At 41.6% G+C, this 16,833-nt stretch overlaps 1 protein-coding gene across 3 annotated transcripts in view; it reads right to left on the bottom strand.

Annotated features, from left to right (window-relative positions):
• NALCN (sodium leak channel, non-selective) overlaps positions 1–16,833 on the bottom strand; it is a 722,821-nt gene that overhangs the window by 307,184 nt on the left and 398,804 nt on the right. For all 3 annotated transcript variants that reach the window (XM_075852442.1, XM_075852444.1, XM_075852443.1), the window contains one exon: positions 16,360–16,551. In XM_075852442.1, coding sequence (XP_075708557.1) covers positions 16,360–16,551 — 192 coding nt within the window. The remainder of the gene's footprint in view (positions 1–16,359; positions 16,552–16,833) is intronic.

Below are 16,833 nucleotides of genomic sequence, written 5' to 3'. Positions count from 1 at the left end.
AAAAAAATTTTAAAACTATGTCAGAATCACTATTTTTTTGGTCATCAACCCTCCAAAAATATAGAATAAAAAGTGACCAAAAAGTCGCATGTACCCTAAAATAGTACCAATAAAAACTACAACCCGTCCCGCAAAAAACAAGCCCTTACACAGCTTTTTTGACTGAAAAATAAAAAAGTTATGGCTCTCAGAATATGGTGACACAAAAAATAAATAATTTTATCGAAAAGTGATTTTATTGCGCAAATGCCACAAAACATAAAAAAACTATATACATCTGGTATCGCCGTAATCGTATCGACCCGCAGAATAAAGTAAAATGTCATTTATAGCGCACGGTGAAAAGTGTAAAAAAAAAAAAGACAAGAAACAAGAAAATTTGTTTTTTTGTCACTTTGCTTGACAAAAAAAACCTAATAAAAAGTGATAATAAAATCACATGTACCCTAAATGGTACCAAAGAAAACTACAGATTGTCCCGCAACAAATAAGCCCTCGCACGGCTCTGGTGAAGAAAAAAGAAAAAAGTTCTGGCTCTCAGAATATAGCGACAGAAATTGTGCAGTGTCCAAAAGCGGATACGTTTGGGCGCCATTTATCAGTGCGACATTGGCCACATATCTGCGGATTATTATTTATTTACCGAATTATTATACCCTCTTATTATGTCCTGATGTACTCTGCCCAATTTACACATACCCCCACATCATAAACTGAAATACCAGCAAAACCCAAAACAGGACAGTTACCAAGCAAACTCTGCGCTCCAAAAGCCAAATGACGCTCCCTCCCTTCTGAGCCCCACAGCGTGCTCAAACACCAGCTTACGGCCACATATATGATATTTTATATCCGGGAGAACACGCTCAACATTGTATGAGGTATTTGTCTTCAGTGGCACAAACTGGGCACAACATATTGTGCATTAAAATGGCATATCAGTGGAAAATTTTCACTTTGCACCATCCGCTGCGCATTAACGCATTCGCGCACCACGACTTAATAGCATGTCGTGGTGCGGGGGGTTATATTTGGAGCTGGCTCATGCGCTGTACTCGCTCCATATTCTGCAGGTGTCTGCTGTGTATTACAGCTGACACCCGGGACTAATGGACAGGAACAGTGATCGCGCCGTTACAGGAGCCTGTAAAAATGATATTATACTGCAATACATTAGTACTGCAGTGTATTGTACCAGCGACCTAATGATCGCTCGTTCCAGTCCCCTAAAGGGACTTTTGGGAGGTTTCCACTGTTTTGGTACCTCAGGGGCTTTGCAAATCCGACATGACACCCGAAAACCATTCCAGCTAAATTTGAACTCCAAAAGCCAAATATTGTTCCTTCCCTTCTGAGTCTTGCCGTGGGTCCAAACAGCAGTTTATTACCACATATGGCGTATTGCTGTAATCAGGACAAATTGCTTTACAAATTTTGGAGTGATTTTTCTCCTTTATTAATTGTAAAAATTAAACATTTCTATGTTTTTTCAGAAAAAAATTTTTCATTTTCGCGGCCTAATTCCACTAAATTCAGCAAAAAAAACTGTGGGGTCAAAATGCTAACTATACCCCTAGAAAAATTCCTTGAGGGGTGTAGTCTACAAAATGGGGTCACTTTTGGGGGGTTTTCACCGCTTTGCTCCCTCCAGGGCGTTGCAAACGCGACATGGCACTGAAAACCAATCCAGCATAATCTGCGCTTCAAAATCCAAATGGCGCTCCTTCCCTTCTGAGCTCTGCCGTGGGTCCAAACAGAAGTTTAGTACCACATATGGGGTATTGCTGTAATCGGGAGAAGTAGCTTTACAAGTTTTGGGGTGCTTTTTATTCTTTATTCCTTGAAATATTTTTTTTTATATTTTTTCAGAAAAAAAGTAGATTTTCACTTTCACAGGCAAACTCCAATAAATAAATGTATTACAAATGAATTGCAGCAAAAAAAATACAATTTGTCAATTTCCCCTCTACATTGCTTTAATTCCTGTGAAACGCCTAAAGGGTTAAGAAACTTTCTGCATGCTGTTTTGAATACTTTGAGGGGTGCAGTTTTTAATATTGGGTGATTTATGGGGTCTATCTAGTACATAAGGCCCTCAAACCGCTTTAGAACTGAACTGGTCCCTGTAAAAATCGGCTTTTGAAATTTTCTTGAAAATGTGAGAAATTGCTGGTACAGTACTAAGCCTTGTAACGTCCTAGAAAAATAAAATAATGTTCAAAAAATGATGCAAATATAAAGTAGACATATGGAATATATGAAATAGTAACTATTTTGTGTGGTATTACTATCTGTTTTACAAGCAGATACATTTAAAATTAGAAAAATCATAATTTTTGCATATTTTCTCTAAATTTTGGTGTTTTTCACAAATAAGCAATAAATTTATTGACCAAATTTTCCAACTAATATAAAGTACAATATGTCACGAGAAAACAATCTCAGAATCGCTTGGATAGGCAAAAGCATTCCAGAGTTATTACCACATAAAGTGACATGTCAGATTTGAAAAAATGGGGCTGGTCCTGAAGGCCAAAATGAGCTCGGTCTTGAAAGGGTTAAAGTCCGGCAAGCCCACGCCCCCCCTCCACTCTCAACTGGCTAAGGACATAAAATCTAATGCGAGGCTTAGAGGAGCCCCACACAAATTTGGTCATGGCCCTATGTAAGGTCCGGAAGAAAACCGTGGGCACCACAATAGGGACGGTCTGAAATATGTACAGAAATTTGGGCAATATATCCATTTTAACAGCGTTAATACGCCCAAACAACGACTTGCGACTCCCTCCATACGCCACCAACTCCCGTAAGGTACGCTGTAGGACAGGTGTGTAATTCAAGGCAAAGAAGTCAGACAAATGTGTGGGGATATGTATCCCTAAGTATTTTAAGGACGTGGATTGCCACTTAAACGGGAAAACCCGAGCGAGATGAGCAGCAAGAGGGGCGTCTAGAGATATAGTCAATGCCTCCGATTTAGAGTAATTAACTTTAAAATTACTCAAATGACCAAATCGCTCAAACTCCCCAGTCAAAGATGGCAAGGAAATCATAGGAGTCATGATTTACATGAGAAGATCATCAGCGTAGAGTGCTAGTTTGTGATGTTGTGCACCAACACAAATGCTATTGATGCTAGGGTTATTCCGTACTGCCACAACCAGGTGTTCCATGACCAAAACATATAACAGAGGCGAGAGTGGGTACCCCTGTCTCGTACCATTTGTAATAGGCAGAGAGTTAGACAAAAGACCATTAACTCGAACTCGAGCTGTAGGCCCGTGGTATAATGCCATAATCCTATCCACCACAGTGGTGCCAAGTCCAACCTGAGTCAAGACACTACGGAGAAACACCCAGTGCACCCTGTCAAAAGCCTTTTCGGCATCAACCGAGAATAAACACATCGGTATCTTACGTGCCTGGCAATATGAAGTTAAAAGAAGGGTCTTGTTAGTATTATCCCTAGCTTCTCTACCACATACAAACCCCACCTGATCATCCTTGATCAAGTCAGGCAATAACGGAGAGAGGCGAGAGGCAATCAATTTCGCAAAGAGGTTCACATCGACATTAATCAACGAGATGGGCCTGAAGTTTGCGCATGTCGTTGGATCCTTACCTGGTTTTGGTAAAAGGGTAATATGAGCCTCAAGGGACTGAGGCGCAAAGGGACAAGAGGAAGACACAGAATTAAAGACTTTCGTCAAAATTATGTTGACCTATTTCAAGGAGAATCTTGAGAGGGGGTTTATACGAAAGTCCTCCTCCCCAGGCAGAGACGTGTTCTTTGTTATAAAGAAGGATGGATCTCTTCAAACCTGCATCGACTACCGTGGTCTCAACCAGATCACGTTTAAGAATAAGTATCCATTGCCGCTGATCCCGGAGTTATTTGACAACATACAAGAAGCCAAAATTTCCTCTAAGCTGGACTTGCGTGGGGCTTACAACATGGTCCGAATCCGTCAGGGTGACGAGTGGAAGAGAGCATTCAACACTCGAGACAGGCAGAACGAATATCTGGTGATGCCCTTCGGTCTGTGTAACGCTCCCGCGGTCTTCCAGGAATTTGTGAACGATCTTGGTAATCGAGCAGCGGGAGACCTCTTCGGAGACGCCAGCTCGCGCGGCCATCCTGCCCTGGACTGTGTTCTGTGGTGTGCGTTCCACAAACGGTCACTTAGTTGTATCCACCTCCATGTGTTCCCGTATCCTGTATCCTGTTGCTGTTGTTTCCTGTACCTAAGAGTACCTGGAGTCGTGTGTATCATCTGTCTTGTCTGGTGTCATCTGCCACATCTGGTATCATCTGCCACTACTGGCATCATCTGCCCCGTCAAGCTCCATCCGTACCAAAGCCTCTGCTACTGTCTGGACTCTTACAGGTACTCTTATGCTAAAGACTTTGCATAGACTGTTATTATGCCAGCTGCCACTCTGCTATGGCAGAGCGACCTCGTAGGTCCACATACCACTAGATCGTGACACGGGCAGTACATAGTCGTCGTACGTGGTCATCGTATGCGGCTAACTGGCGGCGCTCAGATGAGGGGGTACAATCGTTGGGTGATGTTAGGTCGAATGATGACAGGTTTTTCTTTTGGGTCAGTCTGCAGACACGGGTTGGTCGGTCTCCCGGTTGAATCCCTTTGTGGCTGCTCACGCTTTTGGTTTTAAACTGCAGGGGTGGAGAAAAGTCGTAAAGGATTTCCTGGTGGGACAGGCATTGAAGGGTTTTCATAAGGGATTTGCAGTCAGGGATCAGAGGCGTCCGATTTCTTTTCAATTATTGGTGCGGTTGCGGGTTTGGGTCGGGTCAGTTTTCCGTTCTCCATATGAGATTCGGCTATTTTAGCTTGCTTTCTCCTTGGCTCTTCGGTTGGGTGAACTGGTTTCTCCCAGCACGTGGTGTCCTGGGGTTTTGCTTCCGCAGGATGTGGACATATACGATGATAGGGTTGAGATTTGCCTGCGCCATATGAAAACGGATCAGTTTGGCAGGGGTAGACATATTGTGCTTTTTGCTGTACAAGAGGTAGAGGTTTGCCCGGTGCTTTGCCTTCGGTTTTTGGAATGGGTGCATGCGAGACGGTTCTTTTCTGTCTGGATAACAGCTTACTGCAGTGTTCCAGAAGTGTCTGGAAATTGGTGGTGTTAGCGTTGATCACTTTTCGTCTCATTCTTTTCGCATTGCAGCTGCTACTGAAGTGGTTCAGTGGGGTCTGGATGAGGCGGGAGTGCGGTGTATTGGGCATTGGGAATCGGTGAGGTTCCGATCCTATGCGCGTCGCCATCTTCTGTCACATGTCTGATCTTTCATTTGCTGACTGTTCTATTGTATGTGTTGTTCATTTTGGGGATATGTGTGTGTGGTTGCGCTGTGGCTAAAGCTGTTTTTTTTTTCTGGTTTACAGTTTTTAGGTCTCCGTCCTTGCCTTATCTGGATCATGGGGCATTCTTATGTGTATTGGGTTGTCCTCAGGGCAGATCTTAAGTCTAATGGCCCTGCAACTTGCTTTTTCTCCTGACACTGCATCGATACACTGGCTTGGTTTTCGAGGTATGCTGTGAGGTTGGGTTCTGCCCGAATTCCAGGTGTGTTCTCAACTGGACCGCTCCCCCCGACACCCTTGTCTTCAATGTTGGGGGCAATGATCTAGGGGCCCGCCCATTCCATGAGCTTCTTTGGGATGTGAAGCACGCACTGCTGCGCTTATGGTCTTTGCACCCAGGTTTAGTCACTGTCTGCACAGATATTGTGGGCAGGAAGAACTGGCTCCTCGCTCGCCTTGTTGAGCAGCTTAATAAAGCCCAGATCAAGGTCAATAGGGCTGTTTCCGGCTTTGTTGCTCAGAATGGCGTCATATGTGTGCGGCACTGTTTACTTAGAAGCAAGAGATGGTGGTTTCTGGAGAGAGGATGGATTGCACCTGAATGACGTGGGCATGGACATGTGGTGCTTGGCGCTGTAAAATGGCATTGAGTGGGCTGTTTTGGTGTGGCGTGATTCAGGCTTGAGTGTGTCAAGGCCTCCTCGTTGTGGCTGGGGGGAGTCCTTAGAGTTGGTGGAAAAAAAGTGGTGGGGGAACGCATCGCAGGTATGTATCTCCCGTAATTTAAAGGTGTGGCTTACACTGTCCAGCTTGATGGTGTAGGGTGCCATAGGGTGTTATCTTTTAGGAATCATTGGTGATTACATTATGGCATCTGCTGGGCTTAACGGTTCCTCCTAGCCAGGGTTACAGCTGGAGGTAAATTGGTGGGGAAGATTGCCGTCAAAACCTTTTCTAATAAAATGGCTGCTGTGGCCAATTTATCCAACCTCCAGTCTCGAGTCTTTCTTTGATGTTGGGGGGGGGGGGAAATAATAAGATCTAGGTGATTGGGATTTATATTTGCATAAACGACTCGACACCCTAGTCATGTTATAAACACACACATATACACTTTTTTTTTTTTTTTTTTTACAAAATACAATGTGTTTTTGTTTTTTGCTTTTTATACTTTAGGGACACAAGAATAAACAAAACTGTGTCTGACAGATCCAGGCTAAACATGTCTACATTTATTTTAAACAGTTTACTAACAGCTTGATCAGAACTGACAATGTTCCTGTAAACCTGGACTTTCACAAATCATTACATCAGATTGCTTAGCACAAATTTGCAATTTGCTGGGGGGTGACACCTTATTTTGTTTATATAACAACAATGCCCTTTAGAACAAGAGTTGCCTGTTCTATCAACTAGATATTACATAGAGACATTCAAGGATCAAGGGCAATGTTTCTAATATTCTATATGATTTGTGCTCAATCAAACTAAAAATAACAGTTGAAGAATGGCAGAATGTGTGCTGCTGTCATACAAACAAAGCATTACAGGTTTTCATTGAGCAAGTCAGTGACTTGGCTTCTTAAAATAAAGGTTCATACACACACATATTAATGTGACAACAAAGGGATTTGCCAGATGTTCTCTAAGATTGCATATTTGACACAATGAATGATGTCTGATCTTGAAGGGCAGCGTTTGTGGCTCCTTTCAATAATGGTAAGTTTTCCAGGTTCTGAGTGGCAAAGCACTACTGCACCATCACACAACTACTACCACCATGCTTGACTGTTGGTATAGCGTTATTACTACGAAATGCTGTATTTTATATTTTTTATTTTTAAATCAGACGTAACAGAACCTGTTTCGTCCAAAGAGTACAACTTTTGTCTCATCTACACAAAAACTAATCTGTAAATAGGAGGGAAAGGGGAAGAATGGAAAAGTGTGTGGGAAAATTAATGTGACATGGAATATTTTTTCTATTAATTATAAATAATGTAGTAAAATATTAACAGTAGGCATAAATTGGAAGATTGCAGAGACCCCTATTTTTCTGCATCTAAAGGGAACAATTAAACCTGGTTACTAATATGTGCCCAACCTTGCTATACTAAAGTAATCTATTAATGTTGGCCATGCATACAAAAATGGCTGTAGAGATTAATTATAGGGCCATCTCCCTGTCAGATGTACTACCAAAAGCGCTATGGTTGTGTGGCCGAGCACTGGCTGATGCTAACCAGTGCTAAGCCTTCTCCGCCCGTGGGATGAACGGAAGAAGCATGCGAGTGATAGGAAGGAACAGGCTAGATGGAGGCTGTGAGAAGCATGATGTGCTGCTGCCCTGCCCTCCAGTTACTCCGCTCTTGGCCAGAGCAGAGGCGATCAAAAGGCTTATGTGAGAGCCGGACCGCAAGTAAAGATGTACTGCCAAAGGCTCTTAGGCTGTGTGCCCGAGCACTGACGCTGTTGACCAGCGCTAATCCTCCTCCGCCCGTGGGTTGAACGGAGGAAGGAATGGAGCAATGGGAAGAGCAGACTGGATGGAGGCTGTGAGAAGCGCTGTGTGCTGCTGCCCTGCCCTCCAGTAACCCCGCCCTCGATCAGAGCGTAAACGGTGAGGCGACTTGTGTGATAGCCGGACTGCAAATGAAATAGTTATGACTGTTATAGTTATAGAAATGACTGTTAGTTGTGTTAAAGATAGGTTATAGGGCAACTAAAAACTATAACGCGTTTCGCCGGTATTTCCGACTTCTTCTAGAGGCCCCTAGAAAAAGCCGGAAATACCGGCGAAACGAGCGTCGGGCGTTATAGTTTTTTCAACATTCAATTCTTATTGAAATATCTCAAATACAAAAATTTTAACAAATACTCGGTACATTGGAAAACCTATGCCACATTAATTCGAAGAGCACGGTCCAATCATATCCAAATAACTGAACAATTAACCAAGAAGGAGAGATCAGGAGAGGGAAGGAAAGGTGCAATATCGACTGCCACATTATTATACAGTATCCAATGGTTCCAGAAGGCAATAAAGGAAGCATATCTATTTTGCCTAAGATAGAACAGACGTTCATATATGCAATGTGTTGACACTTTGGCAATGTCTTCTCTGCATGAAGAAGGGGACGTCGAAGACTTCCAGGCCTTAGCTATCAAAAGTTTGGCTGTGAGAAGAACATGACACACTAGGCATCGAAAATCAGGTCGGTACTTTCTCTATCTCCAATGACAGAAGAGCCAAGACAGGATCCTTACCTATGGGTATTCCGGTAACCGCCAAAAGTAGTTGGAAAACTTCATTCCAAAAAGTGGATATAAGGGGACATCCCCAAAATATATGGTAAATCTTACCCACCTGGCCACAAAGACGCCAACATAAATCAGATGACTGATTTACCTATAACCTAACTTTAACACAACTAACAGTATATTCTATTTCATTTGCGGTCCGGCTATCACACAAGCCGCCTGACCTCCTGTGAGTATAATCATACTCTTCATGGTTTAGAGTGGCTTAGAAGTAATATCTAATTATCTAATACAGTACCTCTGGTGGTCTAAGGTGAAGAAGAGGTATTGATATACAGTGCCTTGCATAAGTATTCACCCCTGAGAGAAGGGAGGGGAGAGCAGTTAAGTCAGCTTCCAGGAGCAGTGGACTGGCGTATTTGAGTTAGAATTTGCAGAAGGACAGCTGTCTACAGGAGTTACACAGACTCTACAGCAGCCAAACGGTAGGACATTTTTAATCAATGCTATTTAACAAGTTGGATTTAGGAGACAAACAATAAAAAAAATTCAGTTCAAAGGTGTCTATAGCCTTTCATTTTTGCCACATATTGTTAATAGGATTGATGTCTGGGCTTTATCTAGGCCATTCCAAGACATTTAAATGTTTCCCCCTAAACCACTCCAATGTAGCTATAGCAGTATGTTTAGGGTCACTGTCCTGCTTGAAGGAAAACCTCTGTCCCAGTCTCAAACCTCTGACAAACTGAACCAGGTTTTCCTAAAGTATTGCTTTTGATCACTGCCATTCATCTTTACTTCAATTCTGACCAGTTTTCCAGCCCTGCTGATGAAAAGCATCCCCACAGCATGATGCTGCCACCACCATGCTTTACTGTGGGAATAGTGTTCTTGGGGTGGTGAGAAGTGTTAGGTTTGCACCACACACAGCATTTTCCATTATAGCCCAAAAAATTCAGAGAACCTTCTTCCATGTGTTTGGTGAGTCTGCCATATTCTATTTGGCAAACTCAAGATGTGTTTTCTTTTGTTTTTCTTTAAAGAGGCTCTGTCACCAGATTTTGCAACCCCTATCTGCTATTGCAGCAGATCGGTGCTGCAATGTAGATAAGAGTAATGTTTTTATTTTTAAAAAACGAGCATTTTTGGCCAAGTTATGACCATTTTTGTATTTATGCAAATGAGGCTTGCTAAAGTCCAACTGGGCGTGTTTAAAGTAAAAGTCCAACTGGGCGTGTATTATGTGTGTAACATCTGGGCGTGTTTACTTCTTTTACTAGCTGGGCGTTCTGACGAGAAGTATCATCCACTTCTCTTCAGAACGCCCAGCTTCTGGCAGTGCAGACACACAGCGTGTTCTCGAGAGATCACGCTGTGTCGTCACTCACTTCCTGCCCCAGGTCCTGCATGATATTAATCTTTCCTTTTTATTATTTTTGAGACTATTAGCTCCAACGTGTGGGAGTTTTTTATCAATTAAACATTATCTTTATTTTACTGCGTTTTGATTGGCCATGACAGCTGTCAATCACAACTCCCAACATAAAGGACGCCAGAAACTGAGCGCCCATGCCCCTAGATGAAGCTGACTGACGTCAACGAAACGCGCGTCTTAATATCTAATTTCTATTAATCAATCCAAGAGATCAGTTGATCTCTATGCTTCTTGCCCTTCTTCTCCCCACTCCTTCCCCTCCCTTCTCTATTTGTTCAATCAATCTGTTGGTGTACATCAGGGCAAAATTGGAAGCAATAAAAGTCCTCAAGAGGAATTTATATTACTGTGTCTAAGCGAGCCTCGGTGTTCGCTCATATTAGGCAATCCAGCCCCCACCTAATCTGTTTACAGGAGACTCACCTCACTAGTGAAACATCTAATTATCTTAAGAAATCTTGGATACAATGGGCATGCCACTCCTTTATTCTAGAGGGGTTTCCCTGCTGATACATCGCACTGTACGATGGAATCCTTTATAAACACGCAGAGACCCAGCCAGTCGTTTCGTTTTTGTTTATGCTAAAATAGACACTAAGCCATATGCTATTCTCCGTATATATATATATAATCCACCACATGCTAATACCTCCATCCGTCAAGCAGCTATTGATTTTGCACATCAGCTTCCTACCTCTTCTTTTTTGTGCATGGGTGATTTTAATCAAGTAATGTCCCCGTCTATGGACCGTTTCTCACATGATCCTGTCCATAATTTAAAACCCACTACTCCTCTGTGTCAGCTGATAGAAGGTGTGGGCTGGATTGATCTATTTCTGGAGACATTTTCATCCGCAGGTTTTGGAATACAATTGTCATTCCTCTGGGAGACACGCTCTCTCCAGGATTGATTATGTTTTTGGTTCTCCTACCTTATCTCTTTATGTGTCCTCCATATCACACTCTCCCAGGGGTATCTCGGACCACAGTGCGATACTGGTTAGGTTGGAATTTCCTGGACAGCGATGGTTGCCTACTTGGAAGTTGCATCCTTTCTGGTTGGACCCTCTGATCGCATCCCAGATCAAATTATAAAATTTTTGCAAATACATGATGCACCTATTTCTCATACCTTGAAGTGGGATACCTTTAAGGCTTACTTGCGTGGTTGTTTGCGTTCTACAATTTCTTATATTAAAAAAATCTACACTACCGTTCAAAAGTTTAGGGTAACTTAGAAATTTCCTTATTTTTGAAAGAAAAGCACAGTTTTTTTCTATGAAGATAACATTAAATTATTCAGAAATACACTCTATACATTGTTAATGTGCTAAATGACTATTCTAACTGCAAACGTCTGGTTTTTAATGCAATATCTACATAGGTGTAAAGAGGCCCATTTCCAGCAACCATCACTCCAGTGTTCTAATTGTACATCGTGTTTGCTAACTGTGTTAGAAGGCTAATGGATGATTAGAAAACACTTGAAAACCCTTGTGCAATTATGTTAGCACCGCTGTAAACAGTTGTGCTGTTTAGAGGAGCTATAAAACTGACCTTCATTTGAGCTAGTTGAGAATCTGGAGCATTACATTTGTGGGTTCGATTAAACTCTCAAAATGGCTAGAAAAAGAGAGCTTTCATGTGAAACTCGACAGTCTATTCTTGTTCTTAGAAATTAAGGCTATTCCATGCGAGAAATTGCCAAGAAACTGAAGATTTCCTACAACGGTGTGTACTACTCCCTTCAGAGGACAGCACACACAGGCTCTAACCAGAGTAGAAAGAGAAGTGGGAGGCCCCGCTGCACAACTGAGCAACAGGACAAGTACATTAGAGTCTATAGTTTGAGAAATAGACGCCTCACATGTCCTCAACAGGCAGCTTCATTAAATAGTACCCGCAAAACGCCAGTGTCAACGTCTACAGTGAAGAGGCGACTCCGGGATGCTGGCCTTAAGGGCAGAGTGGCAAAGAAAAAGCCATATCTGAGACTGGCTAATAAAAGGAAAAGATTAATATGGGCAAAAGCACACAGACATTGGACAGAGGAAGATTGGAAAAAAGTGTTATGGACAGACGAATTTAAGTTTGAGGTGTTTGGATCACACAGAAGAACATTTGTGAGACGCAGAACAACTGAAAAGATGCTGGAAGAGTGCCTGACGCCATCTGTCAAGCATGGTGGAGGTAATGTGATGGTCTGGGGTTGCTTTGATGCTGGTAAAATGGGAGATTTGTACAAGGTAAAAGGGATTTTGAATAAGGAAGGCTATCACTCCATTTTGCAACGCCATGCCATACCCTGTGGACAGCGCTTGATTGGAGCCAATTTTATCCTACAACAGGACAATGACCCAAAGCACACCTCCAAATTATGCAAGAACTATTTAGGGAAGAAGCAGGCAGCTGGTATTCTATCTGTAATGGAGTGGCCAGCGCAGTCACCAGATCTCAAACCCATAGAGCTGTTGTGGGAGCAGCTTGACCGTATCGTACGCAAGAAGTGCCCATCAAACCAATCCAACTTGTGGGAGGGCCTTCTCGAAGCATGGGGTGAAATTTCTCCCAATTACCTCAGCAAATTAACAGCTAGAATGCCAAAGGTCTGCAATGCTGTAATTGCTGCAAATGGAACATTCTTTGACGAAAGCAAAGTTTGAAGGAAAAAATTATTATTTCAAATAAAAATCATTATTTTTAACCTTGTCAATGTCTTGACTATATTTTCTAGTCATTTTGCAACTCATTTGATAAATATAAGTGTGAGTTTTCATGGAAAACACAAAATTGTCTGGGTGACCCCAAACTTTTGAACGGTAGTGTACGTCTCACTCTGAGAGGGAGGCGGAAGACTGTGTGACATCCGCAGAGTTGATGTATATTTCTGATCCCACAGACACACACAAGGCTAGTTGGTAACATTTCACTCGATTATATAAACATGTACTTTACCTCAAGACTAAGCGTAAATTGTTTTTTATTATTTTGAGATGGGTAATCAATCCAGTCACTTATTGGCCCACTTAATTAGACACAATAACACCTCTAATTCAGTTTTGAAAATTCAGGATTCTGATGGTCGTATATTGATGGAGGGGGATGCCATTGCCAACAGATTTAGAAATTACTATGCGATTTATATAGTTCCACCACTAACCATACCATGACAGACGTATTAGATTATTTGAGTGATCTGACTTTTCCCACCCTGTCTCCTTTGCAGGTCACATTGCTTGAATCCCCTATTACGATGGCGGAACTTCAGGAGGCTATTCGGGAAATTGCTCTCCATAAATCCCCAGGTCCTGATGGGCTCCCTGTTGAAGTTTATAAGAGGTATCAGGAACACTTGGGCCCCATGTTGTTAGATACTCTTAACCAGGCTTTACTCACCCACTCACTTCCCTCTACTTTTTATGATGCTTCTATTATAGTGCTACTGAAGCCGGATAAAGACCCTGTTGATTGTGGTTCTTATGGACCAATTTCCCTAGTTAATGTAGACTATAAAATCCTAACTAAGATCCTAGCCAAACGACTGAATCAAGTTATTCGAATGATTATTCACCTTGATCAAACTGGATTTATGCCCGGTAAATCTACTACTATAAATATTAAACGTGTACAGACATTTATTCAGCTGGGTAGAATGCGTAATTTGTCTTGGGCTGTCTCCTCATTAGATACTATGAAGGCGTTCGACTCTGTTGAGTGGTCCTTGTTTCTGGCCTGCCTTCACCGCTTTGGACCTAAATTTATCTCATGGATCCAACTTCTTTATAAATCTCCTATGGCTAATGTGGTGGACAATGGCATCCCCTCTGATTCTTTTCCCAATGTGGCTTGGCCGTGGTTACCAAATTTACATATTTAGGAGTTGTTATGGTTCTTAAGCATACTAAAGTGAAGGCCACTTCTCTTGCTCCACTTTTAACCCATGTAGAAACTAGATTAAAATTGTGGTCTAAACTGCCTCTGTCAGTGGCGGGAGGCATTAACCTTATTAAGATGGTCATTCAGCCAAAGTGCTTATACCACTTACAGGATATGTAGGTTTCGGTTCCCCAGTCTTATTTTCGTTCCTTGAATTCCTTAATTATTACGTTTATTAAACTTAAATTGGTTACCCTACAGCGTCCCAAAGCAGATGGTGGTATGGCTTTGGCGGATCTCTACCTGTGTTACCTAGCAGGCCAGTTGCGGGGATTGCGGGACTGGTTTCTAGATGTGCCTTCCTTGGACTAGACTCGCTTGATTGCTTCCCTGGTGACTGGTAATAGTCTGATTAGTCACTTAGAATACCCTCAATTTACTCGATCAACTGAGGTTCTTCCTCTGCAAAGAGTAGCATTGATGGTTTGGCGAGCTTCTAAGACCGTGTTGCATTTTAGAGATACCCTTACAGATTTACCTTTGTGACATAACCCTACTTTACCATCCTTATTAACCATGCCTGATCCTCAGTTTTGGCAGAGACAGGGAGTGACGACGGTGGGATATGTGTTTAGGGAGGGGTCATATCTCATTTTGCTTCAGTTACAGGAGCTACATGCTCTTCCTCTTTTGCAATGGTACTGCTACTTTCAGCTCAGCGACGCTTTCCAATCTCAATTCCCACCTCATGCTATAGCTATATCTGTATAACCCCAGATAGTCATATTAAAATCACAGGGTCCGAGGAGGCTCATATCTGCATTGTACACTCATTTGTTATCAGTGAAAGTGTCCTCAACGCATTTACTGGTGTTTGATAGGTGGTTTCTACAAATCCCTGATCTTACTCCTGACGATAAAAATTATGTCTTCAGCTCTCATTTAACAGTTTTTCCGGCAATTAATAATAAGCTGATCCACCAGGCATATTTAACACCTGTACAAAGAATGGGCAGACTGCCCACCTCGGCGTGTCACAGATGTTATGGTTTGGAGGCGGATTTCTGCCACCTTATGTGGGATTGCCCTTACATTTCTACCTTTTGGTCACGTCTTTAACTTTCTCACGTCCCTTTTACCAATCCCTTTGCCTCCTTCTCCCAAAATTGCGTTGCTGGGTATTTTAGATGAAGATCAATGGCCATATTATACACGCATGTTTTTGAGAGAGTCTTTATTTTTGGCTAGGAAAATTATAGCTATACATTGGATGGCGGACAGGCCACCATCGCTTTCACAATGGAAGACGTTGGTGAATACCATCATGAAAAACTAGTGTATAAACATAGGGGCTGTCCTGATGAGTTCCAGAAAATTTGGGGCTCCTGGTTGGACACCACTGATTCTATTGATGCGGGAGACACTTGATGAGGTCCTTGAGATTTTTTATGATGCTGTTTTCTTATCTGTTCTGATGTGTATGTACTGTTCTCTGTTTGGGCATATACTATAAGGTGGCACAGACAACATGTTTTGTTTTTTCTGTTAATACTGATTTATAACTATAAACATCTTTGGAAATGTTGCTATTGCACTTAGAATGTTTCTAATCTCTATGCTTTGTCATATCCTCTGGTTTGTGAATTGAAAACCTATGTCGATATGTATCTTTATTCTGTTTGTAACGCTTTAAATAAAACAAATTAAAAAAAGAAAGAAAGTGGACAATCCCTTTAACTGAAGGACCCTTTGCCTAGCAAAAGACACAAAGAGTCATCAGAAGCTAAATCTAAATATGCATGGTCCTGTGGGGTATGTCGTTGCCACTGAAACTTCCTGTGCCTGTATAAAATTTTAATTGCAAGAAATAGCGTTCAAAGAAATATACCTGAATGGGAAGCTGTGAGTGAAAATGTTGAAGTATTTCTTTAACATTCAGTTGGACTTCCCACTGTGACATAAACATGGTGATAAAGGCATTTGGTGGAATGGGTTCTATGAGCCCAATTAATTAAATTTATATTAATGAATTAAGTTTATACCACATTACCTATCTCGCCACCTATCTACAGATGTAGCCATCTTTAACTTGATTCTGATAACTTGCTGCAGCGTGATATCACACAACAAAAGCCATTGAAAAAGTCAAGATAAGATTGTTTATTTAATGCATTAAAAGTCAAGGTAAAGACGGCTACATCTGTATTTTTTTTTTGTCCCGACCAACCTTTTTGTTGTGTGACTTTCAATTCTCCATTCGCTTACTCACAATATTATTTGACTACTTTAGAATTCTAATATAAATTACAAGTGAAAAAAAAAGAAAACTTCTGTTGTCTTTATCTGCTCTGATGTAATAAAAAAAAATTATGTTTGATGGGAGATTTCTTCAATGTACAGTACAATATCATGGCTATATTTTAATAAGAAAAAATCTGCCTCATTACATACCCGAGGAAAAGTGGTGAATCGGTCTAACTCCTCCACGAAGCAGAACATCTGCAAACTGATCGCTGACATGACAATTAGGAGGCTGGCTGTGAACACCACCAGGCTTCCTAGTTTTTTACCAGGTCCAAATATTTTATACACAAAGTCCTCCAAAGCAGGGGAAATCTTTATGAGTCGAACAACTCTTAGCACCTGCAACAAGAAGTATTTATATTACATTACCCAAAAACTCAGATTACTCTTTTCATTTATTTTGAGTTGGCCAATTTAAATATTAGTTTCTTCTCTTTAGAGAAAAGCAGGAGAATATGAAAACAGAAAGAAAACCAAATAGTAGAAAATGTCAAGTTTGCCGATGCACACACTTGATGTTTGCATCATAATACAAACAAACAAAATCCCAATAGGAATAACTCCTATGAGCATCTTTCATTTGAAAATACATTTCTAAAGCCTCTGTACAAAAATCAACCG

The sequence above is a fragment of the Rhinoderma darwinii genome, chromosome 2 (assembly GCF_050947455.1).
Source record: "Rhinoderma darwinii isolate aRhiDar2 chromosome 2, aRhiDar2.hap1, whole genome shotgun sequence".
NCBI lineage: Eukaryota > Metazoa > Chordata > Amphibia > Anura > Rhinodermatidae > Rhinoderma > Rhinoderma darwinii.
Note: the sequence above shows the minus strand (reverse complement) of the source record. Positions and strands in the feature narration are given on the sequence as shown.